Genomic DNA, 20,404 nt, shown 5'->3' on the forward strand with positions numbered 1-20,404 from the left:
TGTAGTTTTGATGTTCATGTTCATAGTTTATTTTAGTCTTGTTTTGTTATTGTACCCATGTCATGTTCTGTTCTTTTACCTCCACGTGGGTCTTTGTTTTATTATTTATTAAATATATGTTAACCCCTTACCCGCTGTCTGCACCTGGGTCCTCTCTCTGTGTCTCACCACTCGAGAATCATGACAGAATGAACCAGCCATAATCGGACCCAGCAGACAGAGGGATCGTTGTGGCAGCAGTTGAGGCTACCGGATTCCCCTCCAGGGTTAGAGGTTGCCGGACTCCCTTCCAGGGTCGAGAACGCCGGACTCCCTCCTGAGTCGGGGCCGCCGGACTCCCTACCAGGGTTGAGACTGCCGGATTTCCGCTCGGGGCCGAGACCGCCGGACTGCCTTCCAGGGTTGAGACCGCCGGTCTTCCCTCCAGGGTCGAAGCTGCTGGAATCCTGTTGCCTGCAACCGATCCCCAGCCAGGCATTCCAGGTCGGTGCAGCCGGGCATTCCAGGTCGGTGCAGCCGGGCATTCCAGGTCGGTGCAGCCGGGCATTCCAGGTCGGTGCAGCCGGGCATTCCCGTCTGGTGGAGCCGGGCATTCCCGCCCGGCGGAGCCAGGCATTCCAGCCCGGTGCATGCGGCCATTCCAGCCCGGTGCATGCGGCCATTCCAGCCCGGTGCATGCGGCCATTCCAGCCCGGTGCATGCGGCCATTCCAGCCCGGTGCATGCGGCCATTCCAGCCCGGTGCATGCCTGTTCCGTGTCTGCCTGCTGTCCTGTTCGTGTTTGCCGGCTATCCTGTTTGTGTCTGGTACCTGTCATGCCGGCTATCGTGTCCGTGTCAGCCCTTGTTTGGACTTCCCTTTGGACTCTTGTGTGCCCCTTCCCTTGGACTCTTGTGCTTGCCCGTTTTGATTTATTGTATTGTCATGTTGTATTGTTGCCATTGTCACAGTCTGTCTTGTCTTGTTTGTGCCTTGAGGAGCATCAGGTTGCTGCTCCTTTAGGAGAGGCTTATGTCATGATTCTGCTGCATCATGTCATGTTTCTCTTGGTTTAGTAGCAGGATCATGACATAACCTCATGTTAAATGTGGAGAGAGACAATTATTGTTCTTATGGCCTTCCATACTCTCTCCGGTCTCGTCATTGTTCCCATCCTCTTGTTACCTCGTTATTGATTAATGCCTACACCTGTTTCCCTCTTGATTTGCTCCCTTATTTAATGCCCTTGTGTCTTCTGTCTTGTGCTGGTTCATTGTGGTTTGTGTGGTGAGTCACGTGTCTTGTTAGTTTAGTCTAGTGTAGTTTTGATGTTCATGTTCATAGTTTATTTTAGTCTTGTTTTGTTATTGTACCCATGTCATGTTCTGTTCTTTTACCTCCACGTGGGTCTTTGTTTTATTATTTATTAAATATATGTTAACCCCTTACCCGCTGTCTGCACCTGGGTCCTCTCTCTGTGTCTCACCACTCGAGAATCATGACATAATCATATATATTTTGTGAAATTCATGAACATGGCTAGAAATTGGAAAACCTCATAAAAATAGTTAAAAAAATAGCAATAAAATACTTAATAGGTTGTAAACACAAAACATTTCTGCAATTTGTATGTTGCTTGCAAAATACTAGTTGAAAATGGTTACTAATGGACAGAGATCCAAAATGGTGCAGTTACACAAACCAGCCAATCCTTGACCCACTTTAAAAACATGAATTGAAAGTAAACCAATTTAATCCAAAACAGACATTCCCAAGACGCCTTTGTGGCCATTACATTTTCTAAAATTCAACATTTGAACAGTTGCATTTAAAACTTAACAATTAATTTTTAACAATCCGATTCCCATTTGATCAGATCTGCCTCAATACAGTTTCCTGATCAACAACCCCCCACCCCCCCGCTGTTGTTGTTTATCAGGATACAGCTGAATTACAGATCAGACGCTTCCACCAAAATAAACCCCGTTAGAATCAATAATCAACATCCCTGAATACCAAACCCGGAACAAATTCACATGAGAAAACACTTGAGACATCTCAGCTTGCATAAATCATCTATTGTTGAATTTTCTCCCCCATTTGTATTTAAAATTCAGCCAGGGGGGCTCCTGAAATCGCAAGAAAAAGTGCCGTGACGAAAGACACGGGGTCAGTGTGTCCTCAGACATATGGCTTCATTTCAACCTGTCAGGAGATGGATGAGGTCCAACCTCATCCCGCAGAGGAAGGTTGTGATAAGAGGGCTGATACGATTCTCAAAAACTTCACATCCCAGGGCACAAAGATCCCTCAAGGAGCGGTTTGGCAGAAACAGGGAAAGCAATGCGACAGAGTTTGCAGTGCAGCTGAGCGGCCCTCAAGCATGCAACACAATTCTTCAGCTAACAACACACGTCCCGGGGGAAAACTACCGTCTGTAATATAACAGGTTCATGCAGCAATATCGCTGTCTTTCCCTGAAAAACCATACATTAGGGGGCTAGAGCAGGTGTCGCACTCATTACTAGTCACCAATCACCTTCTTCACCAAGTTTTACGGTCTTTACTACAAATTAGGGGTTAGTTTTACTATCTCTTTCGAAACGGCGTCACAAATCCGCCAAAAATGACTCGCAGAACTCTTCTACTTTTGGTAGTTGGCAAGCCTCTTCAATTGACCAAATTTATCGGCAACATCCGAGTGTCCAAATGGGGGCTGTCAAACAGCCAATGAATTACTCTGGTGCTGACGGGTGTCAGGCCTGACAAACCTGCTGTTCATTTCCAGAGATTATTTCCAGGCCGAGAGATATGGCGCTGTCATTATCCACCTGCAAATACATAACCTTGGGATCTTAAGGATGAATCTGTGGGTCGCAAGTATCGTACGTTCACCTGCTGATTCCTCAATCTGCCATCTTTGATTGTAATCAATGAGTCATTACCTCTAAACATGCTGTTGTGTGTACGTCCCAGCATGCTTTGTAAGGCACAAATGGCCAAAAATCCACATGAAATTAAAACTGATCTTATTTACTTTGAAAGCGAACATTCTTACTTTTGTGTTGAACATTTCAGCCGTCCAAGTCAATACACCAGTTTCTTTTACGCAAACTCTGGAACAAAGAACCATCACACATGAGGTAAAAATCCCACAACGGACAGTTTAAGGTTTATTCCATTCAAATCCATGTTTTGTTAACTACTTGTTTGACCGCTACAACATACTGACAGCACACACGTACAGCTTAGCATCAGCCAAATTAGAAAATCGTCAAACACCCTAAACACAAATTAAGCCATCTATCATAAATCATATTTCAGGCAAATGGAATGTTCGTCCAAATTTCAATTGACTCCAACTCCTTATTAAATAGAGATGGGCTCCTTGTAGACATAAATCACTTGCCGTCTTCTCACGGTTTTCAATATTCATGTCAATATTCCAGAAGCCGGATAGTTATTCATTTACATGGAAATGAGCTGAGGCAAGTGTCATGACATTATGAGGATGAACGCCGCGATTCCCCAGACAGCGGCGGGCCAAAACCACCAGCTATCACACTGCAGCGATACCTCACACACATTCACAACCCAGGTGAATGCACAAAACTACGACGGGTGATGACAAAGACATACAAATGCCATTATTTACTCACTCTCATGTTGTTCTAAACCTGTACGCTCTTACTTTTAATTTTACTTTTAGGCAGCTCTTTTCCATACAAATGGATTGAATCCGTCTTGATCGTGTTCAAAAACGCTGCCCCTGAGGTCATTGATACCAAAGCATTTGAGTCTCATCTCGTGTGTAGTAAGCAAACACAATTTCGAATGAGATTTGCAAGCAGACGTGAATCAAAATACTGTCGGATAACGTCTCAAATTTTCATCTGTTCACACAAGCTTTAGTAGGGCTGAACAAGATTGAAGCAAAATGAAATATGCGATACACAATAAGATAATCACCAAACAATTATATTAAAACGCGAAGAATTATTACCAACATACATTTCTCACATTCCTTCTTCTGGAGTTCAACAGCAAAGTTTTACTATTGTAATCTGACAATGTTTCCGCAAACCATTACCATATGCACGTTTGCAATATTTCCATGAGACATTAAATCTGTCACACAAGTCATCTGAAGTACTTTATGGTGCTTGACTGACTGGCAAAGTCACTATGAACATTCACTTTATGCAAAAGATGAATCCAACACACATCTTTTGTCTTTCACACAAAGCGTGGCGTTTCGGAACGACGTCAGAACGAGGAAATAATAACGGAATATTTTTTAAGTCGAATAACTGCGTTTGATAAAAGATGGGTTTGATGTTCAGGGGACCGAGCAAAAAAATGCTATTTCATACATTAGTCATGAAGTGAATGTTCACGCTGATACCCTTAATATGCCGTGTATGACATTTTACCAACTAGAGCATGTGACACCTGAGTCACGGTTGATAAGTTGATATATCACGTACTCTGACATTGGTTTCCAGAGATACTTCAAGGGTTTTATCTGGTGTGGTCAGGTGTGGAGTGTGGTTACACCCATCCTGTGGTCTTTATACCACAAACCAGAGGAAACAGAGAGGATAAGAGAAAGATAAATGTGTGACACGTGAGAGACAGGCCTGATGCCATGCAGGGTTGCCAGGTCTGCATAACAAAACCAGCCCAATGGCCAAATACAAAAACTCTCAAAAGTCAATCCTATGCCTTAAATTTTAAAATCACGGTTTAGGAATCCTTATTGAAAATCAGTATATGGTAGTGATCATGAACACTTTTTCATTTATATAAATAACTTAATCTTACCTTAGAACGAAATCCCTCCACCTTTGACACGACATTATAAAAAAACTCCAAACAGCCAAAATGTAAAAATAGACTAATTTTCCTGGAGACTTGGCAACCTTGAACTCACAGGGTGATTCATTTGTATAAAATGTACAATGTTAATTTACCACAATAACCATAGTTTAACCATGAAATCAAAATCATGATACAAATACTGTAGCAACTCATTCATGATTCATTCTTGATCATTTTAGGAATGCTCTCATTTGTATTAATTCGTACAGTCTCAATCGCACATTTGAGTAAAAAGATTGTTCAATCATTTTGCTCGATTCACATCATACACATTAACAACCTCATAAAATCAGGTTGAAAAATAGGGTTCCTACACTTTTACTATAATAAACCCATAGTTCATTTTTCGGAGGGGAACTCTAATAAGCAGATATTGCGTTGCACGCAACTCTTTTTCAGTTTTGAATGAATTTCAGCTATATTTCTCTCGCTCCACCTCAGATTTGTTTTCATAACCATAAAACCATGCATTTTGGGATTGCTTTCTGATGCCAGAAGAAGGTATCTTAGGCATCTTGATTATACCGTCGAGCTTCTGAAACATGCACTGGGGCACAGATAGAAACACACACGCAGCAACAGGACATCTGTCCACCTGTCCTCAACTAGGTCAGCCTCCAGCCAGTCAATGCATCTCAGGTGCTTCATGAACGGCCAAAAATAAGCAACACATTTGCACAAGAACGTGCCCGTTATCACCGTCTGCCACAATACACGAGTTACAACTAGCCGAGAGCTCTTTCTAAAATATCTGAAGAGCAATTCCAATGCTGGATGGAGTTCAACAATGCACGCCGGGAAGAAAGACGGTTCAAGTGTGCGTTCGCATGCAACGAGCAATTAAAATATCCGTTTCAGCGGCGTTCACGAGAAACAGTGTCGAATGAAACGAGGACTCAGAACAAATAAATAAACACCCACTCGGCCAGCGCAGGGCGAGAGAGAAATCTCTGCCTTTCACCATTTCACACACCGTTTAGTGCTTGATGAATGGGGCTCGAAAATAAAACTGGGCAGCACATATTTCACAAGGCACAATAACAACTTGTTGCCAGCGGGCATTGTTTGACAAAACCGTCTGAGGTCCCCAGCACATGAACTTTTGGCTTTGGCACCTTTTTGTCTAAAAAGAGATGCCGACGAGCGCCGTGGGGCCGTCTACAGTGCTACTCCTTCCACAGAATTTGCAGCACACAGGCAATACTTTGTTTTATCATCTCATGGCAAACAACTCGATAGGCTTTCGAGAGCGAGCGTGCTTGTGGATCCACGAACAAACTGAGCATCGCCGTGCATTTCTTTCAAAGCTGATCTCATTCCAATGACCGACGATACTTCAGTGGATCTGTGGATCTTTCGAATGCACAGCAGAGAGGCATTAAATGTCGTCATACCTTGATTGTGCAGAAGATGATAATGATGAAACGTGTCGTGTCCTTCTGAGGGTCCAGGTGTCATGGAAAAATGACCTCTGAATTTAAGCTCAATAAACTATTTCTCACATTACTACACCGTTCTACATTATTGCACAATACCACACTGTACTTCTTGCACATGCTGCATACCGTATTAAACACGCTGCACTTCCTATTATACATATATATTTTCTTTTAGTTTTCCGATGCAAATGAAAGAGCATGTAACATTAACTACCATAGTACACACAACGAAAATAATATACAAAATATGTGAACACTATACACTTTATTATGCAAACACTGTATTTTCAGAGTTAAATGCCAAATGACCGAAAGCCTAAGTTTCAATCAGTGAGAGACCACAGTCTCCGACGAGACCGGCTCGCGCTCTGCGTCTCCATATGGACCAGCGCGCAATACGCGCGCTCTTGGATGAAGCGACGCGCCTTTCACCCACGCGCACTCTAGCCTCCCCTTATGTCTGAACTTGCACAGGTGAAACATGTCGCCACAATCACTTGTCAAACAACAACTCGCTCTACCTGCTTGATCCTCGAAACGCGTTTCTCCACGCATTCAACGCGCGCTCGGGCATGTCAGACGCGTCTCGCCGGCAGACGCTGTTATTAAAACAACGCGACCAGATCGCGCACACGCGAGCGTGTGATGGATGAGATGGAGTCACGGGGGACGCGCCCGACGCACCTGGTTCCGGATATATGTGGCGTGTAAAGTACAGCAAACAGTGACACAATTCGAAATCCACAAAGATAAAGGTCCACGAGGGCAGACCCACCTGTAGCGTGAACGGAGCGCTGTCACCTCCGCGGGAAAAGCGCTGCTGACGGACGGCAGTCTGTGCGCTACACCGTGAGTTCGGATGACAGCGCGGCGCACCGATATTTATACAAATCGCGCGTCTCCTGCGTTCCACTGTTTACACGGGGCTCCAAGACACGCCTCCTGTCGGGTGATTGGCCAGCTAATTCTGATAACACGACCGCCGAGCGACGATTGGTCACTTGGTTTCTGCGCGTTGAAGAACTCGATGTACAGCATCTGTCAACACGTCACATTAAGCAAGTTAATGTGTGTAATAGATGCGATGCACTTAAATGAACATCATTACGAATGAGTCAGAATTAATATACTGAACTCAAAGTTTAGGATTCATTACGAAGTGATTCTAATTCTAATTCTAATTCTTATTCTAATTCTTATTCGAATCCTTATTCTTATCCTTATCCTTATTCTTATTCTATACATAAAGGCTTACATATTAACGGAAAGATACTGTGCAAATATCTTTGATTGTTTGGTCATTATTTGACGGTCAAAATGGTTCAATATATTGCAGATGCGTAACAGACACCAGCGGTCTCTATGTGAGGTCTATAAAGAACATAACAGGTTTATATTTAATAATGAAGAATCTCATTTCCACGGGAGTAATGGAATGGGTCATATGGGGCAGAGAACACGCCGGCTATCTATAACACTTATCAGTTTTAATCCATAGAGCTCGCTAGTAACATGTTTAAAGCTCATTAATGTGACATCCCTTTGCGATTCTCATTTAAATTCACAATTCACACCGACGTCCCCGCGCAACTCGAACAATGAATTCAAAATGTAAAGTGACATCCTCGTATTATGTCTCATTTGAGATGAAAATTCAATCTGACACTTCAAGACCGGCATTTTGATTATCTCACATCGAGCGGCACGCCAAGCGCAAACGTCATAAAAACAACGCAACGAGATATACAAGTGTTGTTCTTTTGGCTGTGTTTTACATATTCTGAGAAAGTCACTGTTTGCTCAGTGAATGAGTCACGGGAAAGAACTGCGCTTAAAAAAATAAGCAGGACATACTTCAAGATCATTTTATTATGGATCCTTTGGGTACATATTAGACATTCTTCATAAATGAAGTTAATGTGCATTTAACTACTATTCCAGTTCTACTTTGCACTAAACTGAGACGCTTTGAAGTTTTTTGTTGTACATTATTATAAGTGAAATAACATATACTTAAAGTTTACAAGTTCAATACTTGTAGCACATAGATTAAAGTACACTTTGAAGTATACTCCCAGTAAACTACTCGTTTAGTAGTTTTTTACTGTACAATAATACTTGCTGTTACATAAATGTTTATAAGACAATGTTAATCTATCCTCTTGGCTTTTATCTTAGGAAGTATTCAAGTAATTTTAAGTAGTACATAAAAAATGAAAACATGTATACACAGCACACTTGAATAAACTTTTTTAAGGGTGGCTTTTTACGTTAAAATGTCAAAATTGCATTATAAAACGTATATGGTAAAATACACGATGAACATTTTTCAAACCAAAACGTTCCATTCTGTTGCTTTTCAAGAAATGTAAAATCAGGAGTGCTGTGATGTGGCCACATGTAATTTCACAGGGTCTCGATATCACCTCCATGAATAATGCATTCAGATTTCCAGACATCTCAAACAAATCTCTCCGCTTAAAATTGCGCCCGTATATCAAATGCTTTGGAATTCTAGTGTCATTTCTTGTAGGATGCTACTCTGCATATGCATGCATGCACGTGGGGTGAAAAGTTATTTAGTATTCTGCTAACAATTTGAGACGACTTAGTGTTCCTCTTTGAATTAGCAATTTCTCACCGCCGTCCCGAAAAGTGCGACCCGGGGATCATTATGCATGTGATGAAAATTGGAATGCACATTGTTTGTCCTGAGAGGAGATTATCCCAGCAGAGATGCTGACGCTGTGGTGCGTGAGCTTGCTGAGATGGGTAAATACCTCGCTGTCTTTGCAGTGGAGCGTGAGGACATTGGAGTTCACTTCAGCTACTGAAAAGGTGAAGTTTAATGGCTCAGTTTGAGCTACACGCACACAATCTCAGGTGCTCTGGTTGCTTTTGCTGAAAAACTAACATTGGAAAGGAAACTCAGTGACAAAAATGGCCATCAATTCCTCAATGGTAAAAGAAACAAGTCCCGGTCGAGGTACTGGAACATGTCTATCATTAAATACGCTTTACGTTCCTAACAAAAGTTTGGTGAAGCAGAGCAGACAACCATCAATGTTAGTTCTCCAAGATGAAACTCGCAGTGTATGTCCGCAGGAAAGGTAAACTTCCTGCTCGGATTATCCAAGGGCGGACTGAGATGCCTCTGTTTTGGGTGGAATTCTGCACGGCAGTGTGGGAACTTCTGCAGTTCTCCTGAGAATCTGCTTCGGCAGATAACAAAGGATTAGACATGGGTCTACACCACCCAGTGTTAATCTTCAGATGGTCTGCTTTGTGTTTACAGAGAACGCTGTTCAAGCCAACAGTCCCCAGGAGGTGCTCGACAAAAACCTCACAATATCTGTGAAAGTATTCTATAAAACAATAGTAAAACCATGGTTTTGGCACACACTATAATAGTATCTATTAAGACATTTGTGTAAGGGAAGGACCTGACTTTTGACATTCCCCATCCTGACCCCCTAGCACTCCCTTTAGTGAGAAAAGAATCCAACATCTACTAGAACACGTCTGAAATAGTTTTTGAAATGACGGGGAAGTTGCCTCCCATAGAGGACATTTATTAACTTTACGGGGGACTTCTTTTGAACCCGTCTATGCAGTTTTAGTTGGAGCCGCTTCGGTGAGTTCCAAGTTTACCTGGTTTTTTCTTTTCTTTAAACGCGTTGAAGAAGTTTTACAAAGAAAAATACCTGACAAAATCTTCTATACTGTACGACAGAGTATACAAATCTATTTCAAAAATCATGTGAAGTTTCATAACTTAAAATGACATGTCAATACTCACCATATATCATTTCAGATGATATACCATATGGACAGTTTAAAGACTCACTAAATGCCTTGCAATCAGCATCTTTGTTTGGTACCTTGATGTGTTTCCAATAAAACAACTTTGGGGTGAGATTTCTAAAGTTGAAATATGTACCGTTTAAACATTTTACTGTACTACGGTATATGATCCAAAGTCATAAGTGTACTTCAGGGTACAAGGAACGTTTAAGACAAAAATGTCTGAGACCCCCCACATTTTACAATGTGGCTAGTATGAACTAATACACACAAACATTTACGATTATTAGAAAAAAGCCAATTTGAAGACCCTCCCCTAACCCCACCCGTAACCCTAACCTTTACTGGCGTAAAAACATCCTGAAACAAACACACAAATGTGCAAATTCGAATAAATTATTCACGTCGTAAAACAGTTCGAACTGCTGTGAGATCGTGCTGAGCGAACTCAAGTCTTCCATTAAATGGGAAAATCGAATGAATAAATGAGATTGAGATGGAGAGATAGCACTGGTTCCACTGGTACAGCCTGAAAAAGAAAGCAACATTTATTTGCTTCAATGTTTGCAGATTCATTTACTAATTTGACCTACATGTAAGAGTTAATAAGATTCTAGTAGGAACTTTCCACATAAAAATACATGATATAAATTGACTGCTTCATTACAGGCCTTGTAGAAGCACCAAAAAAGCCCTTATACCCCATTTCAGAAACTATCATTAAAAAAAGCTAATTCAGCAAGAATTGAAATTCAGACTTTTTACACCCTACATTGTAGAGTTCGGAAACAACAAACTTCTCTAAGTAAACAGCACTGACCCAGTGACTTCTTTAACATATTCCTCATTCCCAAACGTTAAGATCTGCACCCACGTAAAACAGGATCTCTGCCAAGTCCTCGCCGGATTTCTGGTCTCTGGCCAATGTTAACTGTTAGCGGCTTTGACAGAAGAGCCCGAGCGCTCTGAAGAGTTTCAGCGAGTGCACGCGTTCCTCAGACACCATCCTCTCAGGGTGAGGGAGACAGATTAGAGCAAGACAGCAAGCAGAGAGACTCCATCGCTAGTGGATAAGAGTTATAAAAACAACATCATGTGCTTATGAAAGTACAGTCTCTTTTTTGACAAAATTAATGATTTTCATGTTTCACAGAATCAAAATGTTTTGCATTACTCTTATTATAAATGCATTGAGGACAAGTTCAGACAGGCGAGTCTCACGTAGCGTTCATTATTTCACAGAAGTGTAAATAAGGTAAAACCCAAATGCATGCAATTTATCCGGGGTGTGCAAAACTTTAATCTTAAAAAAGCAAAAGCCTTCTTTAAGTAGTGAGAATTTAACAGGATTTGCAGAACTGTACACGTGAAAAGATTTTCCGTGGATCAAACAATAAAAGGAAGTCTTGTTTTGAGTTTCCATGCATCCTTTATTCCTTTATAAGAGTACAATATTTACTGCGTTGCGTCGAAGCAACGACCAACAGAAAGAACAATAATCTGTCTCGCGGCACATTTAAGGCTTCAAGAAAAAACAGTCGAATAAAAGAACTACACGCAAAGTGTCTGTACCAACTAATTTTCTGTTGTTCCTCTGCATTATACTTGCATACTGTGATTCCAGTGTCAAAAAACAAAACGATCAAAGCTAAATACCATTTACTTCATGTTTTACATACCTATATATATATAGAGAGAGCAAGAGAGAGAGAGAGATAGGGTGTACAGTAGGGTTGTCTTACAAACCAGCATTAAAAGGTGTAAAGATAACAGTAATCGTTACTGAAAAACATTGTAAAAACATCAGTATCAAAAGCAACGACAGGCTCAGGGGTCAGGTTATGCCATTCCTTACAAAGTGTCTCAAAGTCCGGTGAGGTCGAGAACGAAGGATCTCTGGATAAGAACGAACGGCGTTCTGCTACGAAGCACATGAACCGCCATTGCATAACCTTACAGCAAAGCGACAGAATTTGCCACGCATCAAAAACATTCAATCGGATGACTTCATTGGTTTCGGTAGCAATCGTTTTCCTTCGTCAGATGTGGGAAACGTTGTGTAGTGCTGTGGTGCCATGTCTACACAAAGACACGCACAATCCTTCGAAAAAACATAAGAGTACATAACACAATTATTTGTTTTCCTGGGTCTCAGCGTCCGATGCCTGGAATCGGGGATCAACTTCAACATTGTGAGGTGTGGTCTTATTTATACGTAGCGAAGGTTCAGTTTTTCACAGTGATTTTCCCTTCAGGAGTAGCAGCGAGCAGGAGCCCAGAGAAAATCTTCAAAACCCCATTTCCAAGAAATCATTGTCTGGAATGTCGGAGCGAAACGAGAACATAAGGCTTATTGTAACGGCAACGCTAAAAGCAACAGAGAAAGCTTGAGACTTCACATTTTTTACAGCCCACTATTCAACTGAACATGTATAATGTAGTGTTTATGCTGAAACAATGCCCTGATTGCTGTTTTACCACAAAGCACCATGTCTCAGCGCTCAAACGAATAAAAAAGACCCACCCAGCCCCCCCAAGTCGTTGTATCATGGACAGTACATAGCGGATCAACTTCATTATTCATGGGTCACTCCCACAGGTCTTCCAGTTTTAATTAGACCGAGCTCCAGTTATTTTCACCAAACAGCGCCCACCCTGGGCAGAGACAAACACACACACAAAAACTGGCCATGTCAAAATTCAGTCACTGAATCGTCGTACTAAATCTACATTCAACATATTTAAACGGAATGCTGCGAAAAAACAAAAAAAAACAAAAGATATAACGACCTGAAAGAATCTGCACGATAAAAGTGCATTTAATCGACCCTTGAGTAGTTTTTAAAAATGAAATGCGTCGACAAAAACAACCAACCAAAAATCATCGAAATATTTTACATGTACTGAACGAGGTGCAAAACGTCTGATCAAGTATAAAAGAATAGAAAGTGGTTTGAAATCATTAAAATGCATTTCCCTTTAGGGATCAAAAGGCCTCGCTCCTGAATATCGAGACGGAGGAGTTTTTCTTCAGCAAGTGCAAGTACTGATGCCGTCCTCAGCCCTGGGTGACGGTGAACCCTACGCGTCGTCCGCGCCGCGGCTTCAGGAGGTAGCCAGCTCGAAGGTGATGAACTGCTTCAGTCTCTCGAGGTATTGGGCGTAAAGCTCGATGTCGTTGTGCCCGGCGCCCTCCACCCACAGAGGCTCGACGGCACGTGGACATCGCTCGTAGATGGCCAGGCCATGGGAGAAATCGATCACCTCGTCTTCTGTGCCGTGGATGACCAGCACCGGTGAAGCCACCTTTGAGACCTTGTCGATGCTGGAACACAAAGATACAGGGATGTGTTAGACACATGAGTCAAACGTTGACATGCTTAATCAATACAAACTGATAGAACAAAGAATAAGTCTCAAGTGCCAACACGCAGCCAACTACATTTTCAGCCTGTTGTTTATTGTGGTATTGTTCTCGGTTATGTTAAAATAATGAGATAACACAAATGTTCACGTTAGACCGAGACAATGACGAAATCGACAGTTTTGTTAAGAGAAGTTGCCTCAACAAAAACAAGCAAGAAACAAGAATATTACAGAGGTCAAATCTAGACAATGTAAATGTTTTCTTTATTTTGATACATTTAATGTTTGTGGATTCATATGAAAAAAAGTTCTCATTTCTGATTAATTTGATTTTATGCACTCTGTCTAGGTTTATATTGTTTTTGGATGTAATTCTGATCATAAAGTTGACAAATGCTTCTGCTGAACAAGTACATAAAACAGCCTTTGTTTTTACATGATGGTCAGGCTCTTCTCATCCAAGTTCGCGCTTTCAGCTAGAATAAGCTGTACAGACCAAAACAGTTCAGTCTGCTTAGACAACACTGTCCGCGTGTTTATATTCTACATTATATAGGAAACCCAAGATTACACAAAGATATCCACAAAACTCTCAACAATGGACTTGGGCAGATCTTGTAACTTCCTAGCCTGAATCTATACCCGTTTACATGTCAAACAGATGCGGTGATTAATTTAGCATTTAAAACGCCTAATTGTTGCTTATTTTCCTCGTTGGCGCACAGGCAATTAAATCGGAGTAAGTGAGGAGGTTAATGTGTGATGCGTGCTGATGGAATAATTACCTTCAATGAAGAACAGAATAAACAGAGCATGGATTTCTAATGGATGCTTGACAAACTGTTAATGCTTTATTTTGAGCACGCAACCGGTAGAATACGGATTGAAAAACACTTATTTAAAGACTGTTATGAAGCTAGTAGTTTTATGCCCTTAAACGTACATGCATGGACAAATTATGTATTTAATGCACATTGCTTTTTTTCCCCCGTGTTGACGCATTGAAAGAAACTGGAAAACCATTTAAAAGTTCCATTACAACCTGGTTGCTTACGGTTTCTTAGTTAAAAGCAGTATTTTCGAAAGAGTCATCGTTGCCTCTGGTTATTTTTCCACAAAAAGAAAATGATATCTACTAAAAGTTGAATGCGACAAAGTTAACAGACATACTCTAACAGCAACTAAATACATTTTTTTTTAATTACGGTATTTTATAAGTGCTGCAATATATCAGTATTGTCAGTAACCGTAATATTAACAACCGCAATTATTTTTTACGACACGTATGTCATAATAACAGAGTACCTGACCAAAAACAAGAGACAAAACAAATCGGCCGATAGAAGAATTTTCTCATTGTCGTGAATGATGGTAATTTTTAATGGTAGAAACATGGCACTTTAAAACAAATGTGTTTGTTTTATTTCTCCAGTCTGAATGACTCAGTCTTGCCTAGCTGTCAGTCCTCCAGGACTTGACCCCTCGAGACTCAGATTCTACACTGACTGGAAAACTACAGACTTGAGACAAACCCATTTAATTGTAGTTCGAAGGTTCATTCGAAAACTGTAAACTAACCTGACCCGCTGAGCGAGGACAGGAAGCAATAATGCATTTGTCAATAAGAGTCGAGACGGCGTCTCGCACAGAGTCTTCTCTGTCTCTCTTTAGCCCTCATCTGTTTCTGAGAGACCCTGACGGGAAGAGCCAACCCTCCTGGACTCTCTCGCTGCATTTAAATATTCAAACCATGCCACGCTGCAGCCAGCAAATCTACAGAGACGGGCAAAACATTCAACTTTAACTAGGCCTGACTGTCCACTCACAGCAGCGAATCTGGAATAATCAACAGAAATAAAGTCCTGGACTGCCAGCGGTGATGTCCAGAGTCCACTGCCATTGCTTCCCGTCTCGTAATCTTGGAATTTGAGTGTTGTTTACATCAGCCAGGTACTTGGTGGAACGGAATAATCTCTTATCCCTGCCCGAGCTGCCACAAGGGGCTGTGAAAGGGAAAAAACAGCTGTCGTTTCTCCAAAAAGGTTGAGGAGTATGTGGTGTGGTCCATTCCGTTGACCCAATAACAAATGTGTGCAAGAAAGATGGGGAAAAATAACTTGCCGACACAAAATGCTCTTCTTTCATAGACAACCTGTGTTACTCTTGCAATTTTCAGAATTCTAGCATTTTTCAACGCGTTACAATTTTTTTCTAAAAGTTGTCGCTAACAATAGGGAAATGCTACAATAAGACCATGCATTGTTCCCCTGCTACGAATGACAATTAAATTAAAAACTTGCGTTCAAGAATGCAACCAAATATTTTAAAATATTAAAAATAAAAATGTAATGTATATAAAAATATAAAGTAAAAAATTATTCAACTCTTTCTAACACTGATGTGCAATCTCAAATCCTCCCACTACAAGACTTCAGATTTGATTAAGTGAAATGAAGGACGTGTTAACCCATAATGCTTTTGACAAATTGCAAGTTGGTGTAAAGGCAGCTCATTAACACCTCCCATCAGCCGGCGTCATGTTCATTACGGGCCGTTTGACGGGCCGGCTGGCGAGCTGTTAGCACATGCAGACGTTTCAATCTCTCAACTGTGGCCTCTCATTATGAAACACTAACAGAGCTGATGGACAGAGGCCGGCCCGTCCAAGAGGGAATACAGTGAGAAACACAGGGCCTAAACTCAAAATGATTTTGCTATTTCCCCAACCGCGCAGGCGTGATCGGGCACGAGTGAGCCCTACATGCAAAGGGACATAATTGATTAATATAGGAATCACAGAAACGTTAAATTTAAAAATCTTCAATGATTAAGAGGATAAACTCTCCACATGACAATCGAGAGCAAAAAGAACGAATAAATACAAAATCTTAATAAATAAAGACAGAAAACATAAAAAACAGGAGCAAAGTGTGCGAATCTGCATAATGTCTTTGACGCGATTACGGAAGTGTGTTAGGTGATATCAAATACTTCTCATTGCGCATGCTTGAAATTTTCAGGATTATGGGTAATGAAGTATAACAATGTAATGTTCACGTTACACCAAGAGCAGCCTGTCATTAGAGATAAAGAATGAATAAGACTTAATACCAGTGGGGTCCATTTTCATGGTCTTGCCTAGGACCCCCCACAACCCGGCCCTGCACGAGACACTGCCCACCTTTAATTCAAACAACAAAAGAACGCTGAAAGACCATCTGCCGTGGAGAATCACTTCGATATTAATGAAACTACGCAGTCGCTAGACACTGTAAATGACGTCAAGAGTGAACAAAATGTATGACTAAGAGGTCCTTTATGTCGCATCATGAATAAATATCCCATACATTGAGTTTAAGCAGGCAGTTTTTGGTAGACGTAACACCAAAAAAGAACTATAATTACTAAACTATAACTTCTGCTGATGATATTTGGAAAACTTTATTGGTTCATAAAAATCACTTGCCCAATAGTTTAATCTAAAATCACAATTCAAAATACCATGGTTTTCATATTTTGTACCTGACTGAGATATAACTGTCTCTCTAAATACTGTAGGAGTTGTTGAAATGCCTGTGTTGACATGTACAATAGATAGAAACCACGTTGGGCACCATATGAACGTACTTGCCTTGAAGGCACTTTGAAATGACTCGAGTGCCACAGAGAACAAAAACCTTTCATGAATTGTCACCTGCTGAGTTTAAACATTTGGATTGAAGTTCTTTGACCTCCACCATCTCAAAGAAAACGGAATCACCATCTGACATGAATGGTAATGTGAGCTCCTTAAGTGTCACCGTAGACCTTTTGTGAGGCGTTTCTTAAAGGCGAAACCTGATCACAACCAAAAAGAAGAATTTATGACAAACTATTGACTAAACAAAGCAAACCCCAAGTCTTTTAAGGATTGGTAAATCAACTCAGCGGCCAGTTTGGAAAAAAAAACCTTGGTAACCTTCTATGAAGAAACAAGTTTTGGCTTTCAATTTTCGACTCTTCCAGACCGCACGTGACCACTTTCCGTGATGATTGCTGATGGCGAGAATGTTCCGCAATAGCATCTTCTCATGACTGTGTGTGGGTGTGAAGGTTTTGACAGCTCGAGACGTGAAGCTGCCTACAAACAATACATCATGAGAATCTGAGTTCCAAAATCGAAGGCCGAAGCAAAAGCGCTTACGTTCCAAGCTCAACAGCCGGTCACAACGCGGGTAACCGTATCATGACCGATTTAAAGAGTGTGTGGAATTAAGATAGATCTCCTCCGATGCACACGTAAACACTGCAGATGATTGTTACGAGGTTTATCTCTGCAGCCAGACGCTGTAGTGACAGACAGAGATGAGGTGAAAGAGCCGGAGAAGGCCTTTCGGGGAAAAACGGTGCACGTTCAAAAAAACAGTCGAGGGTGTCAATTATCTTGACAGGTGTTGAAAGGAACTACTTGGATTTTACCAGGAATACTTCAACATAATCTATGCAATCTGACGGTTTAAGCGGTGTAGTATAACAGAACAAGACGATCCGGAGAGTTTCTTAAACATTTTGAGGAGTGGCTTTTATGAGCAGTTACGCATATATTCATGTTCATGGCAACACGTACAAGCAAAACACGGTTGCTGTCAAACGTGCTCTATTTTCTTATATTTGAAGGTGGGGATTTGTATTTCTCTCGCTGTAACATTACTTAACTAATCTCTAGAATCAGTATCTAACAAGGGTGGATGGCGTGACCAAAAAAACTTGTGGCATGATGTAAGATTTCGAAGCGTTACATTTTTTAGCAGATCCGTATTTTCCCTCTCAATATTTTGTATATAAAAAACAACGTATTTGCATAAATACAAATTTAGAAAACGCACACGCTTACATAACTGCAAATCATTTGCTGTGTAAATTCCCCCCTCTATTTTCATTACGTTTCTTAGCGGCAACTACAGTTATTTTCTCTTTCAGCTCCTAAAGCGATTGACTACAGCTGAAATACACTTGTGTTGAAATGGTTGCATCAAACCATAAAAGCATCGGCGAGAAAACCAACGGGCTTCGTTTTTAGCACTTCCTAGTGCGCTGAAGCGAAAGCCATTTTCTGTGTTATTAAATTTACTTCCAAGAGTTCCAAAAGCGTGCAGCAGCAGTGCAATTCTTTACAAATGGAAAGAGTGTAGAACAGGACAGATGGGATGTAAAGTTCGGGAGATGGACGCAGAATGAGGTTTGGTGGATGTATGCCACTCTGCCTCTTTGAACATTTGCAATAATAAAAAAAAGCAACTGTGTCCTGGTCAAACTAATCCTGTTTTATGAGTGATGGGGTTATTCTGAGCATCCCTCCATCTCCACTGCGTATTGGGTAAAGTTGCAAGTTGGTAATTGGAATTCCTTTTGTCATCTTCAGATGGATTGTCAGGTTTCACGTCAGTCAAGCAGAAAATATAATTGGATTATACAAGATGTCAAAGATGATATCCTTAAGAACACTCGCATCCACAAATTTCCTTTGTATTCATGGTAAAAAAAGGTTTTAAAAGCATTCATTTCAAATGTGGAACTGACAATTTTGAAGAAGAAAAGACCTTGTCATTACAGTAACCATTTAAAACTGCCAATCCCATAGCATTATGGGATAAGTTAATCATACATAAGACATTAATGAAGAATATTTTAGCAGTACATTTTTTGAAATGTGGGAAACTACATCGGTAATGAGAATATAAAACGTTGTGTACACAGCGTGACACGAGAATATAAAGAATATTTTAACTAGAAAATTATACATTAACCATTTGAAAGGTACTGGAAGATGTGTTTCTTCACATCAACTCAAACTAAATGTAAATATGAAAGTGTGGATGATATGGTCCAGTAGTCACGGACTCTTCTTTTTTCCAGTATTTTTATCATACATGGATATATTCTGTAAAAGTACCTTTGTCATTCAAGAACATCTAGAAGAACTTCTATTAGATGTTTTCCAAAATCTTTTAATGTTTCTGTCCGTGGAGTAATTGCAGGGGGTCCGTAGAACCCTTCATAATAGTTTGAGTTATTATCTTGCATTCAGGGATTGAAATGAACACCCAGCGGACGCAGATAAAAATCAACAGAGTCGACTTTTGCAGCCAATTGAAAATGATGTTCACTCACTTTGCAGGGGAGGTCATCAAAGGTCAATCATATTTAATATAGACCATTGCGCAGCATCCCCTTGTTGAAATTATGCTTTTAACAAGACTGAGAACACAATTATGTTTACCATGATCATTTTTTAGGGTTATAGAATTATATGTTTTCCAATTAAAATGAATGACGGCCATGATGTTTCAGTGGATTCGTCAGAAGGACCCCTGTACAGTCATTCTCCTTACAAACTTGTGATTGCATTGAAATGGTAAGATTTCTAATTATTTAGAGATTACAGATGTTTCGTTCGATCTTACCTTGGAAAAGCATCAAAGCAGTAGGTTTTGCGGGTGTCCGGGAAAGCAACGCGCAAGCCCGACATGAGGGGGGAATGCAGGATAACCGCGGCGCACTCGTACCGAGAGGCCAGGTCCACCGTGGGCACAGTCCCTATACTCTGACCGTACAGAATGATGTTCTCTGGAGTCACTCCATACCTTCGGAAAGAAAAGAGTAAAACGACATGTTATGACCTCATTGTTTATCGAAACGTCAAACCCAAGCGTGGTGCAAATCTGGCATCCCCCGGGCCATGTGGGTGAACTTGGCTAAAGCAAATTACATTCACTTTTGGTGCACTGGTGTCTATAGCAACATTACAACGTGGCAAAACACATTTTCATCAAGATATATTACACAACGCATAAATCCGATTGAAAAAATGACATGCCGGGTCACGAACAGAAGATCAACCAATAAACACAGTCACGAAATAAACTGACAGCGTGAATATAAACTTTCCGACTCCA

General features: G+C 40.9%; 2 protein-coding genes across 3 annotated transcripts in view; both read right to left on the reverse strand.

The window, feature by feature from the left end:
- The window catches only part of cemip (cell migration inducing hyaluronidase 1), an 88,117-nt gene extending 80,937 nt beyond the window's left edge, over positions 1–7,180 (reverse strand). Inside the window, exon 1 of the mRNA XM_079460602.1 lies at positions 7,075–7,180. The gene's annotated coding sequence lies outside the window, so the exon portion shown is untranslated. The remainder of the gene's footprint in view (positions 1–7,074) is intronic.
- Positions 7,181–11,473: 4,293 nt separating this feature from the next.
- On the reverse strand, positions 11,474–20,182 carry abhd17c (abhydrolase domain containing 17C, depalmitoylase). Of its 2 annotated transcripts, XR_013786364.1 has the most exons (3): positions 19,913–20,182; positions 12,628–13,428; positions 11,486–12,420 (listed from the first exon to the last, which is right to left on the reverse strand). XR_013786364.1 is itself a non-coding variant. In XM_079451807.1 (2 exons), the coding sequence occupies exons 1-2, from the start codon at positions 19,975–19,977 to the stop codon at positions 13,209–13,211; spliced, it is 285 nt and encodes a 94-aa protein (XP_079307933.1). In that variant the 5' UTR covers positions 19,978–20,182; the 3' UTR covers positions 11,474–13,208. The 2 variants fall into 2 exon arrangements, 1 of the variants encoding a protein (XP_079307933.1); XM_079451807.1 differs by having other exon boundaries at positions 11,474–13,428.
- Between the last annotated feature and the right edge of the window lie 222 nt (positions 20,183–20,404).

This window comes from Barbatula barbatula (assembly GCF_947034865.1).
Source record: "Barbatula barbatula genome assembly, chromosome: 1".
Taxonomy (NCBI): Eukaryota; Metazoa; Chordata; class Actinopteri; order Cypriniformes; family Nemacheilidae; genus Barbatula; species Barbatula barbatula.

Excerpts from the sequence above, each read along its gene's own strand:
- abhd17c (XM_079451807.1), bottom strand. The coding sequence starts at position 19,977 with ATGTCGGGCTTGCGCGTTGCTTTCCCGGACACCCGCAAAACCTACTGC. Across the intron at positions 13,429-19,912 it reads TGCTTTGATGCTTTTCCAAG|CATCGACAAGGTCTCAAAGG; the intron begins GTAAGATCGAAC and ends TTTGTGTTCCAG.